Source organism: Trichechus manatus, unplaced genomic scaffold (genome assembly GCF_000243295.1).
Source record: "Trichechus manatus latirostris isolate Lorelei unplaced genomic scaffold, TriManLat1.0 scaffold00112, whole genome shotgun sequence".
In the NCBI taxonomy this organism is placed as follows: domain Eukaryota; kingdom Metazoa; phylum Chordata; class Mammalia; order Sirenia; family Trichechidae; genus Trichechus; species Trichechus manatus.
The window spans coordinates 3,312,945-3,339,435 of record NW_004444048.1 but is presented as its reverse complement, the minus strand read 5'-3'; the positions used below and the strand labels follow the sequence as shown (position 1 = coordinate 3,339,435).

The 26,491-nt window shown below is 38.4% G+C and overlaps 1 protein-coding gene across 1 annotated transcript in view; it reads left to right on the top strand.

The window, feature by feature from the left end:
* The window catches only part of LMNTD1 (lamin tail domain containing 1), a 158,375-nt gene that overhangs the window by 110,302 nt on the left and 21,582 nt on the right, over positions 1 to 26,491 (top strand). Inside the window, exon 9 of the mRNA XM_023738099.1 lies at positions 1,506 to 1,575. Coding sequence (XP_023593867.1) covers positions 1,506 to 1,575 — 70 coding nt within the window. The remainder of the gene's footprint in view (positions 1 to 1,505; positions 1,576 to 26,491) is intronic.

Sequence of the window (26,491 nt, the reverse complement as noted above, 5' to 3'; positions counted from 1 at the left end):
CATGTTGTGGGGTTGTTAACCAATGTCATAAAACAATATGTGTACTACTGTTTCATGAGAAACTATTTGTTCTGTAAACCTTCACCTGAAGTACAATAAAAAAAAATTTAAAAAGAATATTCCACATATTCTACAACAAACAAAATGAGTCAGTGAATTTAGTTGTTTCAACAATCAATGTAAAATTCTGTTAATCTCCCACAATGAAAAATTGACTTCCACCGATTTTGCTTTAAATGGATCATACTTCAATTTTGATGCTTGTTTCATAATAAATACTATAATTAAAAATAAAAAAGATGTCATAAAATAAAATTTAATGATCAGAAAACAAATATTACAACAAATTACTATATTTTATTTTTAGATAGATCTTTCATCTCTAACATGTTATAATTAAAAACATTTTCTATTCTTTGCTCTTACAAATTCTTCAATGATTTCATCACAATTAAGCTGTTGAACAATATCTACTTCCATACATAAGAAGGATAATAAATCAAGTCTTTCTTGAATCATTGTTGTATGCTGAGAGTTTTTTTATCTCTTTAGGGATGAAAATGAGCATTCTGTTGTACAGTTTGCGATCATTAAAGTTAGGAATATACGCAAAGCAATTTCAATATTGGAAAATATGCATTGTATTTTATCTTCTATTATGGAATCACACATACCTACATGAGTGAAATCTGTCTTTCCTTAATCTGTAAACTTAGTTCTCATGTAAGAACGAAATTGTCACACTTCTCCATAAAGGTTTCTATTTAAGTCATTGGGATAAACCTGCACTAATTTCTTGAATGCCTTTATGCATTCTTCATCAGGTATATCCACATTGTTTAAGAAGGAAAATCTATTTGAAAGAGATTCATACACTTTCACCCTTCTTTTTCTGCAAGTGTGTCAATGATGGTGTCGTACATGGTTACATGAAATTGATCTCTGTCACTCAATACTTCTGGAGCACTTCTGTCATTTACTTGTTTCCTTCTAATGTTTCTGCAATGGCGAACTGCTTGATGATCTGTATTTGGCAGGATCTGTTTTGTTGTGTTTTCAAAGTCTTCTCTTAAACTATGTACATATCCTGTAATGACTGGTAGAGATCTGTGCATGTCTTTAATTTTACTTCTGACTGTTTGGAGAGCTCGACTCGTCCAATGAAAATGCTGCAATATAGTATCCCACATAACCAACCTAAGAACATACTCTAGTGTTTGCACTGTGGTGGCAGTGTCTTCAGCTTCCCTTTTGGTATTTCCTTTTCGTGTCTGGTCTTCAGCAGTATCTTTTAAGGCATCTAGAATCTGAGTGTACAATTCCAGGACTGCACTCATTGATACAGCATGCGCAGATAGTCAAAAGAAACAGTACTTACAAGGTAGTTGGAAATAATTTCATTTGTTTATCATACGATGTTTGTTGGCAGGCTCTTCACAGACCTCCACAAGTGTTTTTCATCGAAAAAATACTTAAAAACTTGCACACTCACTTTCTGCCTTCAGTTCATTGGACTACTGCTGATATCCGACTGGGCATGAGAGGGATTGCAAAGAACATGATACAAGTACAAGGGTATGCTCAATGTGAAGATGCGTTTTGGTTCACTTTGAGCAGTACAAAACCAGATACACGTCATGAGTCACGTGATTATAGTGCCGCTGGCGCATTCTAACGTAGTTGACGAGAGAGAACTTACGTGAGGTTATACCTGATCGGTCCGAAATGAAAAGGAAAATACAATCATCGTGTACAATATTTATAGAATGTACATTTTATCTCTTTGTGGAATTATTCAACTCCCATATTCAGAGATACATACACAATTGATGTAACAATAGTACCACTTCTCAACAAGCAAGTTTGTTCTGCGAGTCATAACAATATCAATCAATTTCTTAAAAGAAAGTCAATCTGAAGGGAAATGGAAAATAAAACACTTTTATATAATTTTTATTATCTAAATATTCATTTATTTCCTGAAGGAATTGTTCAATTTCCTTACACAGGGATATGAAAATATTCTGATAAAATGTAAATGTAATGTTCTCATAAATGCCTTTTATTGCTTTCCTGGAAGATGAATTTAGAGACACACTCATTATTGCAAAACAAACTACTTTGCATGATAAATAAATATTAAATTTTGCATCCTCTTATTGTGCCTAATATCTCATTTATTAGCATATTTAGAGTGATATCAAGCACTGTGTCCCATGCAACAGACAATAAAAAACAAAACTCACTTGATACATAAATAAAAGCTTTTCATGTTAATTATTAATATTTCCAGTATTTTTGGACATTTGCTATGCTAATATTATAATAAATTATTACCTATGTTAGTATTATAGTAAATGCATTAGATTGTGTCCATGAATATGCCAAACATATTTCAATGTTAAAGTTATAATTATTGTTTATAAAACTTATGACATAACTCTGTGCATAAATGCTATAGTTAAAAAGTAACTAAATTGAATTCAGTGCAATGGTCCACTTACTGGAGTTCCCTAGCGTTATCAAGTGTGTCATCGGGGACTGGATGGAGTTCCCATTGGTTGTTTACCAGGACATGCACTAGAGCATACCGTTGTGTTTGTATCATGGCAAAGAGCACTGCTGGCCCTCCTGGCTCAAGTTGCTGGATCATCAGATGTGGATGTACAAAACAGTTCTCTCAAAATGGGTCAGAGACCTGTTACCTTTTAATATAATCAATCCTTGCCAGTAACCACTCATGTCAGATCCAGTTGCATACTGGGTGAATGTAGCAAGAGTTAGACTTGACTGCTCACCCCCACCTTGTTTATTGGAAAGATAATAGTATACTCCCAAGAGACCTGCCAAGATAAACAGTTTCAATAACATGGGAAGGGACTGTAGGAGACAGATGTCAACAAAGGCAATGAAGTAGTAGGGGCCTCATAGCCTAAACAACCTTGGTCGTGGGTGCCCTCATGATCCTGCATGAACTTTATTTCCAGCCTGCACATGCTCACCCACTGCAGCTGTTATCAATTTCATTTAGTGCCCTGCCAGTTCCCTTCCACTGCTGTGCTGATTTTTCCTTGTGTCCTGTCTGCTTGGCATCTATGGGTCTTTGCTTTCGACAACCAGTGCCTTGTTTTGTTGATGTCCTAAGCACGTACTTACCTTGCTTATTGGATAATCCATCCTTGCCTCTGGGGCACTTCTACTCTGTCACATGGAGTTGTTACGATTTGGCATCGACTCAACAACACAACAGCAAGGACCCCAGTGGATAGAGCAAAATTGCTACTGCTTAGGAGGCTAGAAAACAAGATGGCCAACTCTTAGCGAAGTTGAAGTGCCTGAGTTTCCCTGGTAGAGGAAAGAATAAAGAGGCTCAAGAAAGTCAGCGCTGGAATGGATAAAATTATGTAAGCCCAGAGGACCCAGCAGAGACACAGATTTGCCTTTCCTGCCTGCAGAACCTCAGCCAGCACCATTATCAAGAACTTATAGAATGCATCATCCACAGGCCTAGAAACTCACACAGCATGGCATCCAACCAGGGGCCCCTTCCTAGTGAAGCTGGCATGGGAGTGGGCTCCACCACTGGTTAGATCACACACTGCACTATCCAGAAGCAGCTAGCCTCATAAAATTCTGGAATGGCCTACTCTTAGGTAACAAAAAGACCTTTGGCCATTTTTACTTGCTCAAACAGCGTGTTTTGCCACGGAGATGAAATAAGTAGAGAAAGCTTGTGTCCAGAGAGAAAAGAATAAAGTAATGACACAGAGTGATGCATATACGAGAGAAAGACTAAGAGATAAAGAACTCCTGACAGATCTTCAGTTTCTAGCTCTCATGTTATCCGTAGCCCATGAGACCTCTCTGTTTCCTGACAATAAATCCTCCTCCACATTTTTTTCTTTGTCTTGCATAAAACCAAAAAAACAAACAAACAAACAAATAAACCCGTTGCCATTGAGTTGACTCTGACTCACAGCAACCGTATAGGACAGAGTAGAACTGCCCCATAGTGTTTCCAAGAAGTGGCTGGTGGATTCAAACTGCCAGCCTTTTAGTTAGCAGCTGAGCTCTTAACCACTGCGCCACCAGGGCTCCTTGTCTTGCATAAGCAATCCTAATCTGGTTTCTATTACTTGCAACTAAAGAATCTTGTCTAATATAATAAATTCCAAAGAGGCAAATTTCTGTCCTCAAATGAAGAACTTTCTAGTAAATAGAGTTGTCTCAAAATAGAGTTATCAGTTTTCGTTTTAGACAGCCCTCATCAGTGCATAGAAAAGAATCCATCTATTATAAATGGTTTAACTAGATAACCTGAAAGTCCCTTCCCACCCAAAGACCCTCTGACAAATATCAGAAAAGATATGATTTGGAAAATAGAATCATTTCAATGTTTGGGAAATAAAAAAGGATGAGTCTTCAACAATATTCCAAAAGAGGATGTGCAGGAGTGTATAACATTACGGGGGGTAGGGGGAAAGGGGCAATTTGGCAAATTCTAGATTAAGCATTTACTGGAAAACCAGGGCCAAACTTCATAATAATTTATCTTTTATTAAATTAATTCACCTAAAAATGCCTGAAAGTTGAGTATTTGAGGTGCATAAAAAATATAGGAACAAAATACGAAGTAAAGTAGCTTTGAGTGTATGTTATTATTTACTGGCTGAAATGAAAATTTAAAAAGATCTGAACAACACTTGGGGCCAAGTGCTCTGTTTTGCTTTTCTTGATATCACTGCCAACAGTGCCCTCTAGTGGTACATTAAGTAGGCCCTGAAGAATGGAAAAAATGACTGAAACAAAATTAAGCAGGCCTGTTAAACTCGTTGCTAAGATTTTCATGAAAATATGAACTTTTACACTTCCAGTTGGTAAGTGAATGTTATATTTGGCAAGAAATTAAATCTTTACAAAGTATCACAGATACACCTTAAAGCACAAGCGTTTCAAAGCCAAGTTTCCCCTGCGGTTTTCCTGAACATATGCCAAACAGCACATGAAAATAACCATCTGTAATGCCTTATGGGGGCATTTTGGGGTCACAAGTTCCACTGGGTAACTTAAAGAAAGTAAAATCTATTTTAATGGGGATGAAATCATTCTTCCAAATACTTCTGCTTTTAAACTCAATTTGCCTTCAAGAATTATAGCTTCAGACAACAATAACCACTCTCATTACCACCTTTAAGATCTTATCAGAATTTTGAACTCATCCACCAGATAAAGTCCCTTTGCTTGAGAATTCTTCAAACCACAGCTCTCAGCTGCTGGGGTAAGCCAATCAAAACAACAGTTACAGAAACGAAATTCGTCTAACCCAAAGGAACTACACCTGAAGTAAAACTAAGAAGACAACTCACACAGCTCTCTCCCCTCGTAATTCAAATCAGCCAATTGCTGGCTCTAGTCTCTGGCTCAAGATCTCCTTGTCTCTGAAAGCTGTTCCCCTTTCTCTCCCTTCCCAGCCTCCTTCCCTCATAGTTTCTAACAACTCTATACTCCCTTCAAGGACTGACTATGTGTGGGATTTTGAGAGCTACCAAGACCCTCTTGTGATAACCGTATTTGTATGAGAATCTTTGATCTGAATTACTTTAACTAGGGTATGGACCTACTGTGGCAATTCTACTCTTGCCTACAGGGTCACTATGAGTTGGAATCGACTCCATGGCAATGGGTTTTATTAACCTACTACTCTATTCCAGGAATATCATCTGTTTAGAAAGAAACACAATATTAATTCCCTTAGAAAGAGACTGAGAAGACCACATTCTGTGGATGCTAAACATTTCTCGATTTTGCTTTGCTTAAACAGAATCCAAATACTAAGTAATATGTGTTGAAAGACCTCTTGCCTTTAATACCTGAGACAAAGTCTAATGAAGCAATCTGAACTTTGATACCATTTTTTCTGTTGTCATTTATGGTGTACCGGAAATACCTCAGCTTGTGGAGTCAGGTAACTGGCCTGGGTATAATCCCACCATTGCCAAGGAGTTCGCTGGGTTGTTGAGTAAGTCATTTACACAAACCAGATGGGGAGGTGTTCAGGGACTCACAGAGCAATTGCTTGACAATTTCACCTACACACAGCATCAGACCAAATGAGAAAACAAAAATGTATAGACTCCAAAATGAGAGCGTATAGTACTGTGTTTCTTAAAGTATGCTCCACTGAATGATCTCTAATTTATTTGACCGTGGAGATCTTTTTTCTCAGAACATTTCAAGAAACCAGTGTTCTGAAAAATACACTTTAGGAAACGTTAGTGAAGGCTGTTCTCTGGAAGTTTTCAAATTCAAATTGTATTCTAATACCCCTTAAATTTCCTTAGTTTCACTAGTCACATTTCAACTGCTTAACAGCCATATGTAGCAATGTCTACCATATTGGACAACACTTAGAACATTCCATCATCACAAAAAGCTTCATTGAAGAGCACTGGTCTAGATTGCCTTCTAATCATATCAAAATTCCATACCTTAAAAATACTCACAAAAATAGTAACTTTGCAGTAGAGACAACTTCGAGGCAACGTCTAAACCAAGTAATCAAAGATAATATCCCCAGTAGTGGAACAAACAGACATCACGTACTCCCTGGTGTGCTACTGTGAGAAGAACACAGCATCTCATGTGTGGTATTTTTGCCAAAAACACATGAACTGAATCTAATCATGAGGAAACATCAGACTAACACAAACTGAAGGACAGTCTACAAAATAACTAGGCTGTACTACAGCTACCACAGCCTCCACCAGACTGAGTCCAGCACAACTAGATGGTGCCCGGCTACCACCACTTATTGCTCTGACAGGGATCACAATAGAGAGTACCGGACAGAGCTGGAGAAACATGTAGAACAAAATTCTAACTTACTGGTCTGACAGAGACTGGAGAAATCCCGAGAGTATGGCCCCGGACACCCTTTTAACCCAATACTGAAGTCATTCCTGAGGTTCACTCTTCAGCCGAAGATCAGACAGGCCCATAAAACAAAACAAAATTTAATGGGCATACCAACCAAGGGCAAGGATGAGAAGGCAGGAGGGGACAGGAAAGCTGGCAATGGGGAACCCAAGGTCAAGAAGGGGACAGCACTGACACATCATGTGGTTGGCAATCAATGTCACGAAACAATATGTATATTAATTGTTTAATGAGAAACTAATTTGCTCTGTAAACCTTCACCTAAAGCACAATAAAAAATAAAATAACTAGGCTGTACTCTTTAAAAAAGGTCATGGAAGACAAAGAAAGACTGAGGAGCTGTATCAGATTAAAGGAGAATAAGGAGACATAACACCTAAATGCAATGTGTGATCCTGAAATGGATCCTTTACCAGCAAAAAGAATAACTATAAAGGAAATTATTGGGAAAATTGATGAAATTTGAGTATAGACTGTAGATCAGATAATAGTATGATAAAAACATTAAGTTTCTTGATTTCATGAATTATATTTGGGTCATGTAAGAGACAGTCCTTCATCTTAAGAAACATATTTTGAGTATTTAAGAGCAATGAACCCTCTCTGTGTTCCAATTCAGATGAAGAAAGCAGATCCCACCCTATCTCTCCCCATCAATGCAATGGAAAACTTTGGAGAGAATGCATAGAGAAAGCTCTCTGGAGACTTTAAAAAGTAAACAGTAGCAGGTAGACTGGGGAAGGAAAATAGATCTCTAAGAACCACTGAACTAGTGTGAATTTCCTTTTTTAAAAAATCTGGTTTCTCCCAGGCTGGACTCAAAGGCAGTCTGAAACCTAGAAATACACACCAGGTACACACAGAAAGAGCTCCAAGATCATCCCCCTTGTCTGGTCTGAGGATTGGGAAAAGGATCTCCTATTGGAGTGAAATCCCTGGGTCTTTTCTCCTCACTTTCCCCAGCCCCAAGCAATTCCACACTGATACAGAGACAGCAACAGCTGGGCAGATGCCTAACACTCAGAAGGAGGGGACCCCTTCCCTCTGACCAGAGGAACTATGGACACAAGAGTGTGGAAAATCCCTGTGGCTTTTTTTCTCTCTGTCCTCTTACTGCTTGGTTCGAGTCAACACAATTGCAGGAAGTGTACAACAGAGCAGGGAAACCAAAGTTGTAGTTATCTAATCATAACACCAGAAAGAGGGTCCCTGAGAGCAGAAAAGATTTCCCTGGTAGCAATCATTATGAATAGGCAGCTCAAGAAAGTGATCTCATAAAACTACTTATGAACTGCCGGGCTCATCCCTGCAGTGTAATGGATCGCTTTAGTGTGGCCTTTCTAGCCATGGTCTCCTAACTCCCATCCAGGTGATTGGGCAGGACTGTGTGATAGGGTAATTGTAGCCCACCAAAGGAATTGGTTGGTTTTGCCATCCCACTGGGCTTGAAATGAGCGAGCCCAAAGGTGAGAAAGAGAAGAGCCCACCACCATCAAGGAAGAGTGGCCAGGAGCCAGCTCGTCCTTTGGACCCAGGATCCCTGCCCTGAATAGCTCCTGGAACCAGAAGACAGAGAGAGAACTGTAACACTAAAAGCAGCGAGAAGTGGCAGCAGAGACCTGGCAGTGGACACCTGGCGGCAGGAGATGGCGTGGTGGGCTTCCTGGCCCACAGAGCGAGAAAGCTGAAAGGCTTTGGGCAGAGGCTGAGGGCCAGGGAGGGGTGTGCCTGCAAGCATGGCTGAAAAGAGGCTGCCCTGATGGAAGAACTGTATCCTGAGTGTTCTTTTTTTTTTTGAATTGTGCTTTAAGTAAAGTTTACAATTCAAGTTAGTTTCTCATACAAAAATTTATACACACACTGTTATGTGATCCTAGTTGCTCTCCCTATACTGTGACAGCATACTCCTCGTTTCCACCCCAGATTTCCCATGTCCATTTAACCAGCTCCTAACACTCTCTGCCTTCTCATCTCGCCTCTGGACAGGAGCTGCCCATTTAGTCTCATACATCTACATGAGCTAAGAAGCACAGTCTTTATGAGTATCATTTTATGTCCCATAGTCCAGTGTAATCTTTGTCTGAAGAGGTGGCCTCCGGAATGGTTTTATTTGTGGGCTAACACAGAGTCTGGGGGCCATGTCTTCCAGGGTCCCTCCAGTCTGTATCCTGAGTGTTCTTGAGCCTGAATGATAAGTAGTACTTCCCTAATAAACCCCATAATTGTGAGTATGGTCTGTGAGTTCCCTGTGGCCATTGCAATGAGTTATCGAACCCAGTAGAGAGTGCTGTGGGAGGGACAGTTGGTGTCAGGGTTGGTAGAGATGGCGAAGAGAGGAGGCATATCTGACCTCTGTCTCCTAGGAATCAGCCTTGGGCTGTTAATCTTGGTTCTCCTTCCCTCTTGTGAAGTTAGAGGAGGTAAGACATCACTCCTGTGCTGTTTTTTCAATCCCCAAGCTGTGCATGCATAGATCTAACCCTAAACAGCATCTGGAAGGCTTTGGGAAAGCCAGTGGGTGACATACACAAAGGACAAATCCAAATTAACACTGTAAGCCTTTTAAAACTAAGCTGACATTGGAATCACAGCCCACAGAAGGTAGGTAAAAACTTGGAACTTAAACATACACAGGTCAATTGCCTGCTAAAACAAACAAAAATTCTCCATGGAATTCAAGCAAGGCTGAGAGTTCCATAACATAATATTCAAAATGTCCAGCATAAAATCCAAAATTATTCAACAAACAAAGAACTAGGAAAATCCTGACATCTCACAAGGGCAAAGACAATCAATAGTCATGAATGCTGAAATAACACAGATAAAGGAATTATCAGACAAAAACTTGAAAGCAGCTATCATAATCACACTCCAATAAATAAGTGTGAAAACACTTGAAACAAGCGGAAAGATTGAAATTCTCAGCAGAGAAATAGAAGATGTAAAAAAAAAACAAAAGAAAAACTTAGAACTGAAGAATACAATAACCAAAATAAAAAATTTATTGGATGGGCTCACTAAATGAATAGAAATAACAAAAGAAAGAGTCAATGAACGTGAAGATAGATCAATCGAAATTATCCAATCTGAACAACAGAAATACTGTTTTCAAAAAAATGAACAAAGAGAGGCTAAAGGACCTGTGGGAGAATACCAAAAGGTTTAACATTCATGTCATTGGAATCTCAAAAGGAGAAGAGAAAGAGTGTCATGCAGAAAAAAATATTTGAAGAAATAACGGCAAAAAATTTCCAAAGTTGGCAAAAGACATAAATCCTCAGATTCAAGAACCTCAGCAAACAGAAGGAACTCAGAGAATAAACTCAAAGAAACACACACACAATATCATATCAAACTGCTGAAAACTAAAGACAAAGAAAGCAACAAGAGAAAAATGATGTACGACATATAGGGGAATAACAATTCCAATGATTTCATATTCCTCATCAGAAGCCATGGGAGTCAGAAAGCAGTGCAACAACATTTATAAGTTGCAAAAAAGAAAATTAAGTTTCAACTCAGAATCCTATACCCAGGGAAAATATCCTACATTAATGTAGGCAAAATAAAAACATTCTCAAATAAAGAAAAACTGATAAAATATGTGACCAGCACACCTGCTCTAAAAAAAAAAGCCAAATAAAGTTTTTTTTCAGACAAAAGGGAAATAATAAGAGTGGGAAACATGAACTTAAAGGAAGAGCGAGAGAAATAGAAAAAACTGACTATTTTTCTCCTTTTAAATTCTTTAAAATATGTAAGATTGCTGAAAGCAAAAAATTGTAATATTGTCTGATAAGGTATTCAATGTATAAATGTACTATTAATGACATCTAAAATATAAAACAGAAGGGTAAAGAGACCTACATGAGGGTAAGGTTTCTACATTTCACTTGAAGGGATAAAATATTAATCCTGAGTAGATTTTGAACAGTTTAGTGTGCATAGTGTAATCCTTAGAGTAACCGCTAAAAAGGTCTATAAAGGGGTCTATGTCGCCAAGTTGATCCCAACTTATAGTGACCCTACAGGACAGAGTAGAACTGCCCTATAGAGTTTCCAAGGAGTGCCTGGTGGATTCGAACTGCCAACCTTTTGGTTAGCAGCCGAAGCCCTTAACCACTAAGCCACCAGGGTTTCCAACCATTAAAAGGAATATTAATTGCATGTGATATTAATGATATTGTTCGATAATTTCCACATTTGGTTGGATCACCTTTCTTGGGAATAGGCATTAACATGGATCTCTTCCAGTAGGTTGGCCCGGTAGCTGTTTTCCAAATTTCTTGGCATAGATGAGAGACTACTTCCAGTGCTGCATCCGTTTGTTGAAACATCTCAGTTGATATTTTGTCAATTCCTGGAGCCTTGTTTTTTGCCAATGCATTCAGTGCAGCTTGGACTTCTTCCTTCAGTACGATCGGCTCCTGATTACATGGTACCTCTTGAAATGGCTGAACGTTGACCAATTCTTTTTGGTATAATGACTCTGTGTATTCGTTCCATCTTGTTTTGATGCTTCCTGTGTCATTTAATACTTTCGCCATAGAATCCTTCACTATTGCAACTCGAGGCTTGAATTTTTTCTTCAGTTCTTGCAGCTTGAGAAATGCCGAGAGTATTCTTCCCTTTTGGTTTTCTATCTCTAGCTCTTTGCACATGTCATTATAATACTTTACTCTGTCTTCTCGACCCACCCTTTGAAATCTCCTTTTTAGTTCTTTTACTTCGTCATTTCTTCCTTTTGCTTTAGCTACTCGACATTCAAGTTTCAGAGTCTCTTCTGACATCCATTTTGGTCCTTTCTTTCTTTCCTGTCTTTTTAATGACCTCTTGCTTTCTTCATGTATGATATCCTTGATGTCATTACACAATTTGTCTGGTCTTTGGTCATTAGTGTTCAATGTGTCAAATCTATTCTTGAGATGGTCTCTAAATTGAGGTGGGATATACTCAAGCTCATACTTTGGCTCTCGTGGACTTGTTCTAATTTTCTTCAGTTTCAACTTGAACTTCCATGTGAGCAATTGATGGTCTGTTCCACTGTCAGCCCCTGGCCTTGTTCTGACTGATGATATTGAGTTTTTCCATCATCTCCTTCCACAGATGTAGTCAGTTTGATTCCTGTGTATTCCATCTGGCAAGGTCCATGTGTATAGTCACTGTTTATGTTGGTGAAAAAAGTATTTGAAATGAAGAAGTCGTTGGTCTTGCAAAATTTTATCATGTGATCTCCTGCATCGTTTCTATCACCAAGGCCATATTTTCCAACTACTGATCCTTCTTCTTCATTTCCAACTTTTGCATTCTAATCACCAGTAATTATCAATGCATCCTGATCGCATGTTAGATCAATTTCAGACCGCAGAAGCTGGTAAAAATCTTCAATTTCCTCATCTTTGGCCTTAGTGGTTGGTGCATAAATTTGAATAATAGTCCTATTAACTGGTCTTCTGTGTAGGCATATGGATATTATCCTATCACTGAGAGCGCTGTACTTCAGGATGGATCTTGAAACGTTCTTTTTGACAATGAATGCAATGGCATTCCTCTTCAAGTTGTCATTCTCAGCATAGTAGACCACATCATTAATATCACACGCAAGTAAAATTTTGCTGAAGATCATTCAAAAGCAGCTGCAGCAGTATATTGACAGAGAATTGTCAGAAATTCAGGCCGGATTCAGGAGAGAAGGTGGAACAAGAGATATCATTGCTGATGTCAGATGGATCCTGGCTGAAAGCAGAGAATATCAGAAAGATGTTTACCTGTGTTTTATCAACTATGCAAAGGCATTCGACTGTGTGGATCATAACAAATTATGGATAACATTGTAAAGAATGGGAATTCTGGCACACTTAACTGTGCTCATGAGGAACCTGTACATAGATCAAGAGGCAGTTGTTCGGACAGAACAAGGGGATACTTCATGGTTTAAAGTCAGGAAAGGTGTGTGTCAGGGTTGTATCCTTTCACCATACCTATTAAATCTGTACGCTGAGCAAATAATCTGAGAAGCTGCATTCTATGAAGAAGAATGGGGCATCAGGATTAGAGGAAAATTCATTAACAACCTTTGTTATGCAGATGACACAACTTTGCTTGCTGAAAGTGAAGAGGACTTGAAGCACTTACTGATGAAGATCAAAGACCACAGCCTTCAGTATGAATTACACCTCAACATAAAGAAAACAAAAATTCTCACAACTGGACCAATAAGCAACATCATGATAAATGGAGAAAAGGTTGAAGTTGTCAAGGATTTCCTTTTACTTGGATCCACAGTCAACACCCAAGGAAGCAGCAGTCAAGAAATTAAAAGATGCATTGCATTGGGCAAATCTGCTGCAAAAGACTTCTTTAAAGTGTTAAAAAGCAAAGATGTCACCTTGAAGACTAAGGTGCGCCTGACCCAAGCTATGGTATTTTCAATCACATCATATGCATGCGAAAGCTAGGCAATGAATAAGGAAGACCGAAGAAGAATTGATGTCTTTCAATTGTGGTGTTGGTGAAGAATATTGAATGTACCGTGGACTGCCAAAAGAATGAACAAATCTGTCTGGGAAAAAGTACAACCAGAATTCTCCTTAGAAGCAAGGATGGTGAGACTACGTCTTACACACTTTGGACAAGTTGTCAGGAGGGATCAGTCCCTGGAGAAGGACACCATGCTTGGTAAAGTAGAGGGTCAGCAAAAAAGAGGAAGACTCTCAATGAGATGGACTGACACAGTGGCTGCAACAATAGGCTCAAACATAACAACGATTGTGAGGATGGTGCAAGACTAGGTAGTGTTTCATTCTGTTGTACATAGGGTCGCTATGAGTTGGAACCAGCTCTACAGCACCTAACAACAACAATGAAAAGATGCAGTCAAAATCTCAATAGATAAATTAGAATGTATACTAAAAAAAATTCAAATAATCCAAAAGAAGTCATAAAATGTGAAACAGAGGAATAATAAATAGAGAGGAAAAGCAGAAAACAAATTATAAAAGGATAGGCTTAAATCCAAACATGGCAATAATTACATTAAATGTAAATGGCCTAAACTCACCAATTAAAAGACAAAGGTTATCACATTGGATGAAAGAAAAAGAAAAACAAGATCCAACTCAATGCCTTCTTAAAAAAGAAAGAAAGAAAGAAAGAAAATTGAATATAATGACATAGGTAAGTCAAAATTAAAATGTTGAAAGAAGATATAACATGTAAGCAGTAATCAAAAGAAAATTGAATTGACTCTATCAATATAAGACAGAATAGACTTCAGAGTAAGAAAATTACCAGAAATAAATAGGGACATTACATAATGATAAAAGGGAAAATTCAACAAGAAAGTCTAACAATTTAAGTGTGTAGGCACCTAAAAACAGAGCCTCAAAATATATGAAGCCCAAACTGATAGAATTGAAAGAAGAAATGGACAAATCCACAATTATAGAGACTTCAGCATTCTTCTCTCAGTAACTGAAAGACCAAGTAGAGGAGGGTTTGACTACAAAGGGACAGCATCAGAAAGTTTTGGAGAGTAATGGAACTATTCAGTATCCTGACTGTGGAAGTGGTTATGTGGCTCTATAACCAGTTGCTGTGGAGTCAACTCCAACTCATGGCAAACACATGTATTGCAGAGTAGAACTGCTCCATAGGGTTTTTATGGCTTTATACATGTACTAAAACTCAGAATTGTACACACACACACACACACACAAGATCAATTTTACAATTTTACTGTTGGTAAATTTAAATAATAATTTAAAAAAAAGAGTAAAGGAGCATGGTAGCTACAAATGTCTATCAAATGGATCACAAAAACTGAAGACAGAGAGAGAGATAGACAAACTGATGGAGAAAAATGTATACAATTGGTGAATCTGAGTAAAGGGTACATATAAATTTTTTTTTCCATTTTTGCAACTTTTCTGAAAGTTTGAAATTACATCAGAATAAAATGTTACCAAAAATTATTAAAAATGCGTCTCTAATAAAATGTTTTAAAAATACCTACAAGAATATCATATGAAATATATGACAATATTTTTGTTATTTCCCACACTCAATGACCTCTCTTTTACATCTGAGCCTGAGAAGACTCATACAATAAACCTAGAATGGCAAATAGTTTTCATCTTCTGTGCCAACTTCAATCTATTGTTTGTGGGAACCAGGAGCACTGAGTTGAGAAGGATTCCCAGGCCAAATCCAGGATCATTAAGGAAGAGTTCTGGTATTGATTAGTGATGACTGCTATAAGTACAGAACAGTATTCTGGCAGGACGTATACCAAAAATTTCCTGATGCAATTTATATCATCCTCTTACTGCTTGCCATACTTTCATCAAATCATCTCTGGAACCTCTACTGCTAAATGAAATCTTCATTAATTAATATACATGTTCTTTAACCCATCAACATAGTCCTAAATATCTCTTTTAGAAATAGCTGATAATGCTACTTTTTTTTATAATCTTGGAGGGCTTCCTAATTATTTTTAATGTATCCTCCCCATTTTTTCCCCTTTCTTCATCCAAATTTAAGTCCTTATTTAATCTTGCCAAGAGAACTGAAATAGTCTCAACTCTTTCCTTACCTCCAATATTTCCACATTTCAATTCATCCTACACACAGTGGCTTCCTAAAGCACAGATTAGCTCTTATTTATTGTCTGCTATGAACCAGATTCTACGCAAAACATAGGAGACAGATTCTATGAGAATTCAATTCCTACCTTTAAAAATTCAGGTCCAGAGGAAGAAACAGACAGGTAAAAAAAATTACAATAATACACTGAAAAATTCCTACCAGTTTCCTTATATATAAAATAGAAGTAATAATAGTACTTAAACTTCCCAAAGTATGGAGAGGATTAAATGAGTAATAGCTAGTAATAGTGTCTGGCACATAGTAAGCATGCAATAATACAATTATCCACCAAGTGCCTAGTACAATGTCATGAATTATCATTATTCTAATTTACAAGGATGTTGTTGTTGTTGTTGTTAGGTGCCACTGAGTTGGTCATAGCAACCCTATGTATGACAGAAGGAAACACTGCCTGGTCCTGCACAATCCTCGTACTTGTTGTTATGTTTGAACCCATTGTTGCAGCCACTGTGTCAACCCATCTCGTCAAGGCTCTTCCTCTTTTTCGCTGACCCTCTACTTTACCAAGCATGATGTCCTTCTCCAGGGATTGGTCCCTCCTGATAACATGTCCAATGTGTGTGAGACGAAATCTCGCCATTCTCACTTCCAAGGAGCACTCTGGCTGTACTTCTTCCAAGACAGACTTGTTTGTTCTGCTGGCAGTCCATGGTATATTCAATATTTTTTGCCAACAATTTACAAGGATAGCACATTTAAATCACTTTTTCAAACCACCCAATGAGTCAGGGAATCTTGAACACAGCCAAAACCCTGAAGCCTGTTTACTCAGATCGCCCATAAGGGATTATGATCTTCCAAATAAAATAAACTGTGTCTTTTTAATTTTATTATCCATTTCAAATATTCTTCTAAAGATGTTTTAATCATGAATTTCTTCAGAAGATGATTCTCATTTTCATCTCCATCATTTGTAGTTTCAGATTATACAGAGGAACTCAATGACATAATCCTCACATTCTATTTTATTTTACTATGCCTTGTAATTCTTGACAGTGCTCACAGCTCAGACTTTTTTCCTCTTCCAATAGTCATACATATTTATTGCCATAAAATGAAATCTCTTCTTCAACAGAATTAATTATGAATATTATATATCAAAAAATAACTACAATTGAAGGGTAGACTGGCAAATAAGATCCAAAACTCCTAACAACCTGAGGATCTGAAAAGGAAAATGACATTATGCTTTTCTGAGTCCCAAAGATAATGTCTCAAAGTGTCCCAAAGAAAGCCTAGAAGATAAGACTCAAGATATCACCCATTTCCAAACATGTCCAGAAAATAGGCTCTCTCCAAGCTTCCAAGATAAGTGCAAAATAGAGGTTTTATTTTTTTATTTCACAGTATGGCTTTTCAGATGTGCCCCAGAATAATTTACAAAATAGAGAGGCTACTCTTAGGAACAGGAATGTATACAATTCTTGCAGTGCAATGGTGTGGAAATAATTTCAGAATGCAAAGACCTGTGTTCTTTCTTACCTGAGCACCACCATGTAACTGACTACAATTCTGCCTAAAATACCTAATCATTTTCAACTTTGGTTTCCAACATTCTAAAAATTAGGGTTAATAACATCTATTCTTGTCTGTTTCCATAAGATGTTACTGAGCACAATAAGTAGCATTTAAGTAGCAATTTAATAACTACCTTCTCCCTCACAAACATTGTTTAGTTACTATAACAATCCTGTGAACTAGGTATTCTTCTTCTTATTATTATTACTATCATTATAGTCTTTTGAAAAACGAGGAGGTGAAGCTCAAAGAACTTTTAAACAACCTGCTGGCTTATCATACAGATTTCAGACTTGCCAGTCCCCATACTGCAAGAGCCAATTCCTTAAAATCAATCTAAATCTCTCTCTCCTCTTTTCTCCTTTCCTCTCCTCTCCTCAAAGACCTGGTGGCACAGTGGTTAAGAGCTTGGCTGCTAACCAAAAAGTCGGCAGTTTGAATCCACCAGCTGCTCCTTGGAAACCCTATGGAGCAGTTCTACTCTGCCCTAGGAGGTCACTATGAGTCAGAATTGACTCCACAGCAATAGGTTCTCCTCTCCTCTCCCTCTTGTTCTTTCTCTCTCCAGAGAACTCTGACACAGATTTTTATAACCTCTGGGCTAAGCATCATCCCTGGCACATTGCAGGTACTCAGTGAATATCTGCTGACCTGAGAGGAACTAGGATACTATAGTGGGAGGTGTGATTCACCAAGAGGCCTCCAGAAGAGACTAAATTCCACAAGATATGAGGCAAGGCTCTGGTTAAATTAAAAAAAAAATAAAATCATACCAAAGAGATTTCTCCTCTTCATCACTTTTAAAAAATCATACCAAGATCCCTCCCCTTTATCACTTATAAACCAAATCAAAAACCAAAACCACTGCCCTCGAGTTGACTCCGACTCATAGCACAGAGTAGAACTGCCCCACAGGGTTTCCAAGGAGCAGCTGGTGAATTCAAACTGTCGATCTTTTGATTAGCAGCCAAGCTCTTAACCACTGTGCCACCAGGACTCCTCATCACTTTTAGGCCTTCTAATTTAGGTCACATTTGGGTGGTTGCAAGTAACAAAAACCTGTTCAATGGGGGAGAAGAAACAAACATTCCTTACAGAAGAAATCCAAATATTTGTAGGAGATGGAGTGCAATACATCCCTCCTCCCCTCCCTTGAGGGTGGGCTAATCTTAGTGACTCACTTCCAAAGAATAGAGTGGGACCAAGGAAAAGTGGTAACTTGTAGTGGAGAAATTTGGAAAACACTACTTTATCCAAGAGATATATATTAATAACTCCAGTAATGTCACGTGGATATCATGTACCTGCTGATATGATGTGATGAGAAGAGCAGTTCTCTCTGGTATTCTTCCCCAAAACCCATAACACTAGTCTAATCATGAGAAAACCATCAGACAAACACAGATTGGGAGGCATTCTACAGAATATCTGAACAATCTTTTTCAAGAGACTGTCACAGATCAAAGGAGACTGGGAAGTCATGATAACTAAATGCAACGTGGTACCCTGAATTGGTTCCTGAAACAGAAAGTGGACATTAATGAAAAACTGGTGAAATCCAAACAAAGTCGGAAGTTCTATTAATTGTAATGTGCCAATGTTGGTTTCTTAATTTTGACAAATAGTCTGTGGAAATAATAAGATGTTAACAATGGGGGAAACTGAATGGGGGATACACAGGTACTCTCTGCCTTATCTTTACAACTTTTCCATAAATCTAAAATGATTTCAAAATAAAAAAGTGAGTTTTTTAAAACCCCACTCGACTATAAGTCTCAAATGTATTGAATAATTCAGACATCTACAAAGAGATACTAATTTCAGTCTTCACATAAGACTTGGAGCTGGAAGATGAGGATCTCAACCTATTCCTCTGTCTCCCTCTGGGCTCTCATCAACTCTCATTTCTGTTCCTTCCCGCACCATTGCTACATTTTCCTCTCTGAAGACTGACTTACTCTGTCAAGTTCTTACCTTCCTTTGCCTACATCAGGAACCTACACATGGCTCTGCCTTGTGTAGGAGTCTCTTTGTACAAGCATGACTATATAGGTTCACCTAATCAAAATCTGTTGATAAATGATAATTCCAAATAAATGATCACCCTGGGATATGTCTAGTATATCATCTCTGCTAAACAGCATCTAAAATAATATTTATAAACCTGAATTATTTTCAGTCTTTATTTAATCATAAATACTTGCACCTGAATGAAAGAGAGAAAAAATCTTACCTTTTCTCATATTGTCTCTGTCAAAAGAATTTTTTAAAAAATTAAAATGGTCTCTCTGATGGGGTACAATAGGATGGTTGGGAGAGAAAAGTCTGTATTATCTGAGTTACATCTAAGATGACAGAACTATATAGGCTTTTTCATTAATTTACTAATAACAAGTTTTAATTGTTATAATTTTCTCCCATATATTGAGCCAAGACTTGCTTTCCTGATAGTCACTCATGGGTTCAGGTTATACTCTCTAGGTTTATATGGAGAAAATGGATATAACCATCCTTTAGGTTTTCAATTACTTACTACATGTGCACAAGAATGTATGTTGCAATAAAAAAAATTCAGGAAACAACTTAAATATCCATCAACTAAGGAGGTGGTTAAATTGTGGTCCATTTATAAAATGGTGTTTGTATTAGAGACTGATAATGCTCTCCAAATAGTCTATGTCTTCCCCCATATTTACCATCCTCCTTTACAATGAGATTAGGATCAGGTGACTAGTTCAGGCCAGTGGACTGTGATAGAACGTGACCTGTATTAATTCTGGGCCAGGGCATTTAAAAGCTGATAGGCCTCCACCATCTCTCTTGCATCTCCTTCAGCAGCAACCACCAGGTCATGTGTTGAGATGATGGAGTCACAAAATTCTTGAGTCACCACAAGAAGGAGAGTTGCCCTTATAGTCTCCAGACCCACAGCCAACTTAATGAGCAAGAACTAAACCTCTGGTAGATTGTTGTTGCTGTTGTTAGGTGCCTTCGAGATGCCTCTTTGCTACATTTGAGCTCATTGTTACAGCCACTATGTCAATCCATCTCATTGAGAGTCTGCCTCTTTTTTGCTGACACTGTTCTACCAAGCATGATGTCCTTCTCCAAGGACCTATCCCTCCTGATAATATGTCCACAGTCCATGAGACAAAGTCTCATCATCCTCACTTCTAAGAAACATTCTGGCTGTAATTCTTCCAAGACAGGTTTGTTCATTCTTCTGGCAGTCCATGGTATATTCAATATTCTTCATCAACACCGTAATTCAAATGCATCAACTCTTCAGTCTTCCTTTCTCATTGTCCAGCTTTCGCATGCATATGAGGTGACTGAAAATACCATGGCTTGGGTCAGGTGTACCTTAGTCATCAAAGTAACATCTTTGCTTTTAAGATTTTAAAGAGGATTAGGACACTGAAATTTCAGGGTTAATTTGACTGTAGTATATAGCTATCATATTCTGACTGATTCAAAGGGAATACTAGAGAGCATTTTAAAAAGAATAAGCTCTATTCATATCAATGTGGAGTAATAATCACAAAATACTGTTAGGAGGAAAAGTAAGATGCAGAATTCAAATGCTTCTATTTGTGCAAACAAAGAAGTGTGTGTGTGTGTGTTTATAAAAATGTAATGAATATGTTCAGAATAATTTTGCAAACTCTAACTATGAACAGAATAATTGTTAAAGCATACATTTAAAAATGTCTAAACGTGATTGCTTTTGGGAAGGAGACTAGGAGTTTGGGGTGAAACAGATTCTAACTTTTCATTTTGTACTACCCGATTTTTTAACTATATACAATTTTTATTGCATGCACATCTATTACTTAAAATTAAATTTTTTTCCAACCTAAACATCCAGAACGTTCATGGCGTCACTTCCAAATCCTAATTATCTCAGTCAACAGCCTCTGAACTTAATTCTAACTCACCAATGTCTCAACTGAAACATATCCTCCAGAACTAAGAAGAGTATTTGAGGTATGCTTCGTCAATGTAGAGAATAGAGAGATAAGGCTCAAATGCCTTCCTGCTCTAAGCCCTGCCTACTTCACCAGACTACATTTTGGGTCACCCTCCCTCATGCTCTGCTCCAGCCACCTCAGCTTTTTGTCAGTTTCTTTAACACATCATGCTTCATCACAACTCAGGTCCTTTCCACAGGCTCTAGACACCCCTGGACACACCCCATCCACCCCATCAGAAGGTATCTAATCATTTTCAGAGCTCAGCTCAGTTACTACTTCCTCAGTGAAGTTTTCCTGACTGTCCAGATTAGGTCAGATTTGCCCAGTTATACACACTCATAGCACTTCTCCTTTACAGCATTTATCTCAGTTTTAAATCTATAAACATTAAGGTAAATTATTGTTTAATACTTAATCCCTCCCGTTTGAATGTAAGCTCCTTAAGAGCTGGGACTATACATACCTATCTTACTCACCACTGTAGTCCTAGCACCTATCCCAGTGTCTGACACAAAGAAGGAACTCAATTTTTTCCTCCAATAAATGAATAAATTTGTTGAGTGTCATGGATTGAATTGTGTCCCCCAAAAATATCTGTCAACTTGGTTAGGCCATGATTCCCAGTATTGTGTGGTTGTCCTCCATTTTGTGATTTTTCTATGTGCTATAAATCATAATCTCTGCCTGTGGTTAAAGAGGATTAGGGTGAGATGTAAAACCCTTGCTCAGGTGACATCCCTGATCCAATGTAAAGGGAGTTTCCCTGGGGTGTGGCCGGCACCACCTTTTATCTTACAAGAGATAAAAGGAAAGGGAGGCAAGCAGAGAGTTGGGGACCTTATACCACCAAGAAAGCATTCCTAGGAACACAGCGCATCCTTTGGACCCAGCCTTCCTGCACGGAGAAACTCTTAGTCCAGGGGAAGATTGATGACAAAGACCTTCCTCCAGGGCTGGCAGAGAAAGCCCTCCCCTGGAGCTGATACCCTGAATCTGGACTTTAGCCTACTAAACTGTGAGAGAATAAACTTCTGTTTGTTAAAGCCATTCACTTGCGGTATTTCTTTTACAGCAGCACTAGATGACTGAGACAGTGAAGTACCAAAAATGGAAGGACGATGAATTTGGTTTTAGACAAATTAAATCTAAAATAATGAAGGGTTAGAAAATTTATAACAGGCAGTTGGAAATGTAAGAATATTTTCTTTAAAAAAAGACCAAGTATCAAAAATGTTATTTGCTTCCTTAAATGAAGCCCAGGTCCATTCAGGAAATTTTTACCATCTACACAGCTGGTACAAGCTCGACCCAGACTAAAGTGCCAACCATGGACAAAAAAAAGAGGAAACAAATATTGCATGTGGAAACCTGATGTATTTTCAGTTTTATTTACACAGGTCATTCACCTTAGAAACTGAAGTCGGATTTAGAGATTCAAACAAGGCCTGTTATGGGTACATTTTCTACCAACCTTCTTCCCTTGGTAAACAGCTTTTAAAGACACTAAAAGCACAGATATAGAAGATTTTCCTTCTGAGAATAGCCTGATATTCTGTGTCTTTTTAAACATCCTTTCCTCCTCCACACCCACTCCATGCTAAACACAAAGACTCTGCTTGTTTGGGGTTATTCTGAGTTTAAGGAGTACTTTCTTCTCAAGAGAGTAGTCTAAAAAGTGTTTCAGTATCTTCCTTCCTGAGGTGCGTGCAAGGGAAAGGAAAAAAAGAAACTATCACCATTCACTCCCATTCAAAACAGTACATCACTTTTCTTATGTATTTTTCTTTATAATATTTAACAGGATGATGAGTGGCTAGAATCTTAGAACTTCCAGGTGTGTCAGTTCTTTAAGAAAGAAAAATGATAGTTACGTTTTTAAAAACCAGTTTTGGTTGTAAAATATAGATATTTGGCTAATGTTTTTTGAATATCAAATATCCAAACTTAAAGGAAAAAATTATGGCAAGGAGGAAAAGAACAAGAGAAAGGAAACAGCTATGTTTTAGCTTTATTCCAAACTTCACCCTAACTCTTCCTAAATTGATAGTTTTAGGTTGTCAGCAGCAAATGAAAAAACCCTAGGACAAAGAAAAAAAGCAGATGAGAACCACTTAGAAGAGAGGGTTGGGCTGAGAGGAAAGAATGAAAAGGTGTGAGGTCTACTTTGAAGCTCAGTTTAGATTTTAACATCTTTTTGTAGCTTATCCTCCAAGAATTTTCTCCATACACAAGCCATGTGTGTTGTCTAGTCCATTTCTAAAGGGTAACAGGAGAATAAAGACATAATGATAGCTGAGAAGTAGGTGACACTCAGTCACTCTCATCTACTTGCCTTCTCCATGTTTGTAGTCTTTTTCCTTCCTTTTTCTTGGCTGTTGTTCTAGGAAGAGAGAGTGGGGAGTTCACATGACCCTGAAGACCAGACCATCACCATAAGCACATCATGTACGAGCACAGCCTAAGGGATCAGAAATGGAAGGAGAATGGAGTCACTAGTAAGGTAGGAAATAGCACGCTAAGCCAGCCCAATACAGGACAAGGGGTCTTCTGGTGACTGATTTTTAAGTGCACCAGGACTGGTCCTTTGTTGTTCCAAACACTCCCCTTGTCTGCTCATTAATGTCTGAAATTCCAAACCTAAAAAAGCAAATTTTGTGGAAGAAAAAACACATTTGGTTAAATCCTTAAAGTTTTGTATATGATTGTTAAGATGCTGTTTTCAGAGAACAAGTTTTGACGTGTGTGAGCGTAGAGAAAAACAGCTGAGGGAGAGAGGATTTGTGAAAGGCCAGGAGAAAGGGCAGGCTGTTGTCGTTAGTCAATTCCCACTCAGGGCCACCCTATGTGTACCGAGTAGGGTCTTCAAGGCTGTGACCTTTCAGAAGCAGATCACAGGCCTATCTTCTGAGGTGCCTTTGGGTAGGTTCAAACCACCAGCCTTTTGGCTAGTAGAGTGCTTACCATTTGTGCCGCCCAGAGAAGACCGACTTCTGACAGAAGTTAGGCCTGACCTTGGCTTAGGGCTTGCTCTCATGTCCTCCTGTTTTCTGTCTCTGCTATTAAATTCAAAAGGTGGTACAGAGACATGGCTATTCTATATCAATGCTAACAGATAAGCCATAACATCCCACTTACACATAATTGAGACTAAAATGTACAGACTGTACAAAAAATTGCTGTATGGGGAAGTTGCTTCCTGTGGAATCTGTAAATCCATCCCCAATAGCTGAAAAAGGTAAAATTTCTCCTGGTTTCACACATTAAAATAATGCCAACAAGGGTACTTTAGAATTATCTACTAACAAATATCATATACATACACTGATTCATAAACTACATCCATCTTTCAGAAACAATAGTGTGATTGTGTAAAGCTATGTATACAAGAATGTTCATTGCAAAATTTTGGAACAACATAAAAATCCATCAATTAAGGGATGGAATTCTACACCCCTACAATTGACTATTCTACAGTCATAAAGGGAAAGAGAGAGAGTTATATACACTGATATGGAAAGGTATCTGAGATATATTATAAAATGGAAAAGGAGAGAGTTTCAGGCCTATATGTATAGCATGGTCTAAAAGGCCATGGGATGTTATCTGGAATAAATGCCCAGTAGTACAACGGCTGGGTCATATGGTAGCTGCATATTTAGCTTTTTAAGAAACTGCCATACTCTTTTCCACTATGTGGACCATTTTCCATTCCCACCAGCAATGTATGAGTTTTCAGTCTGCATTCTCATTTTATAGTCCCACCAACAATATATGAATTATCCAGTTTCTCTGCACTTCTCTACCTTTCGGGGTTGTCTATTTTTGTATAATTTTATTTATAAGTTAAAAAGTTAATTATAATATAGAAATAAAATGCTTTTACTTCTATATTTTATTCTTAAAGATGTGTAGTTACATCTCATTGTGGTTTTAATTTCATGTGCTTATTTGCCATATGTATATCCTCTTCAGTGAAATGTCATTTCATCTCTTGCCCATTTTCCAATTGGTTTGTTTGGGTTTTTACTACTGAGTTTGAGAGTTCTTCATATATTTTAGATACTAGTCCTTTTGGGGGTATGTGGTATGCAAAGATTTTCTCATATTCTGCCTCGTCTTTTTATTCTCTTAACAGGGTGTTTTGCAAAGCAAATTTTTTAACTTCGACGTAAGTCCAATTTTATCAAATTTTCCTTTTATGGATTGCACTTTTGGTGTCAAGTCCAAGAATGCTTTGCCTAGCCCTAGGTCCCAAAGTGGAGCCCTGGTGGCACAGTGGTTAAAGCACTTGGCTGCTAACCAAAAGTTTAATAGTTTGAACCCACCAGCTGCTCCACGGGAGAAAGATGTGGCAGTCTACTTCTGCAAAGATTACAGCCTTGGAAACCCTATGGGTGGTTCTACCATGTCAAGTAGGGTCTCTAGGAGTTGGAATCCACTCGATAGCAGTAGGTTTGGTTTGGTTTAGGTCCCAAAGACTCTCCTATGTTTTTTCTAAGAGTTTGATAGTTTTACATTTAAATCCATTATCCATTTTGAGTTAATTTTTGTATAAGGTACAAGACTTAGATCAAGGTCCACTTTTTGCCTATTGGATGTCCAATTGCTGCAGCAACATGTGTTTTCCTCTGTCAATGGAGGCATTTTTCCTCCAGTGAATTGCTTTTATACTTTTGTCAAAAATCAGTTGGGGAAGTGGGACCAAGATGACAGAGTAATCAGACGCTTCCGGTGGACCCTCTTATAACAAAGACCTGAAAAAACAAGTGATTCAATTATATATGGCAATCTGGGAGCCCTGAACATCAAAGGCAGAGTTGAGGAACCCGACTGAGTGGCAGGGAGAGATGGTTTAGAAGCAGCGACGAGTTGACAGACCTGAGCCAGTGAAAGCCTGAGCCCTTCAGGCCTGAGCAGCTCGTGGGTGAGAGGTGAGGCAGGCAAGCAGCCGTGCTTGGGAGACACGTTTTCCGCATCAGGAGAGACCCAGTGCCAGAGAGTCTACACGGCCACCCAGAACCAGTGAGAAGCAGCCCTCAATCCAGCAAAAGATAAGTAATTATGTATAGCCTATCGGACGGATCAAAAACACCCGCCTGAGGGAGAAACCTGTCTCTCTTTTACTTCCCTGCTCCCTGTGCTGCACTGGGTCCCGGACTGGCTTCAGCAATTACCAAGTCCCCTGGGCCAGAAGTAGGATCCGTCACACGCCCGGAGCCATTCTCCCTGCCTTGGAGATGAACAAATTAACAAACAGGGGAAAAAATAAACTGCAGGCTCCCCTAAGCCAGGAACCCACGGTAGGCACAACTCCTTTGATCCACGGACTTTCAGTGCCTTTCCCCCTGCATAGACTTGTGTGGGCCCATCTCAACAGCATAGGCCTTCATTAC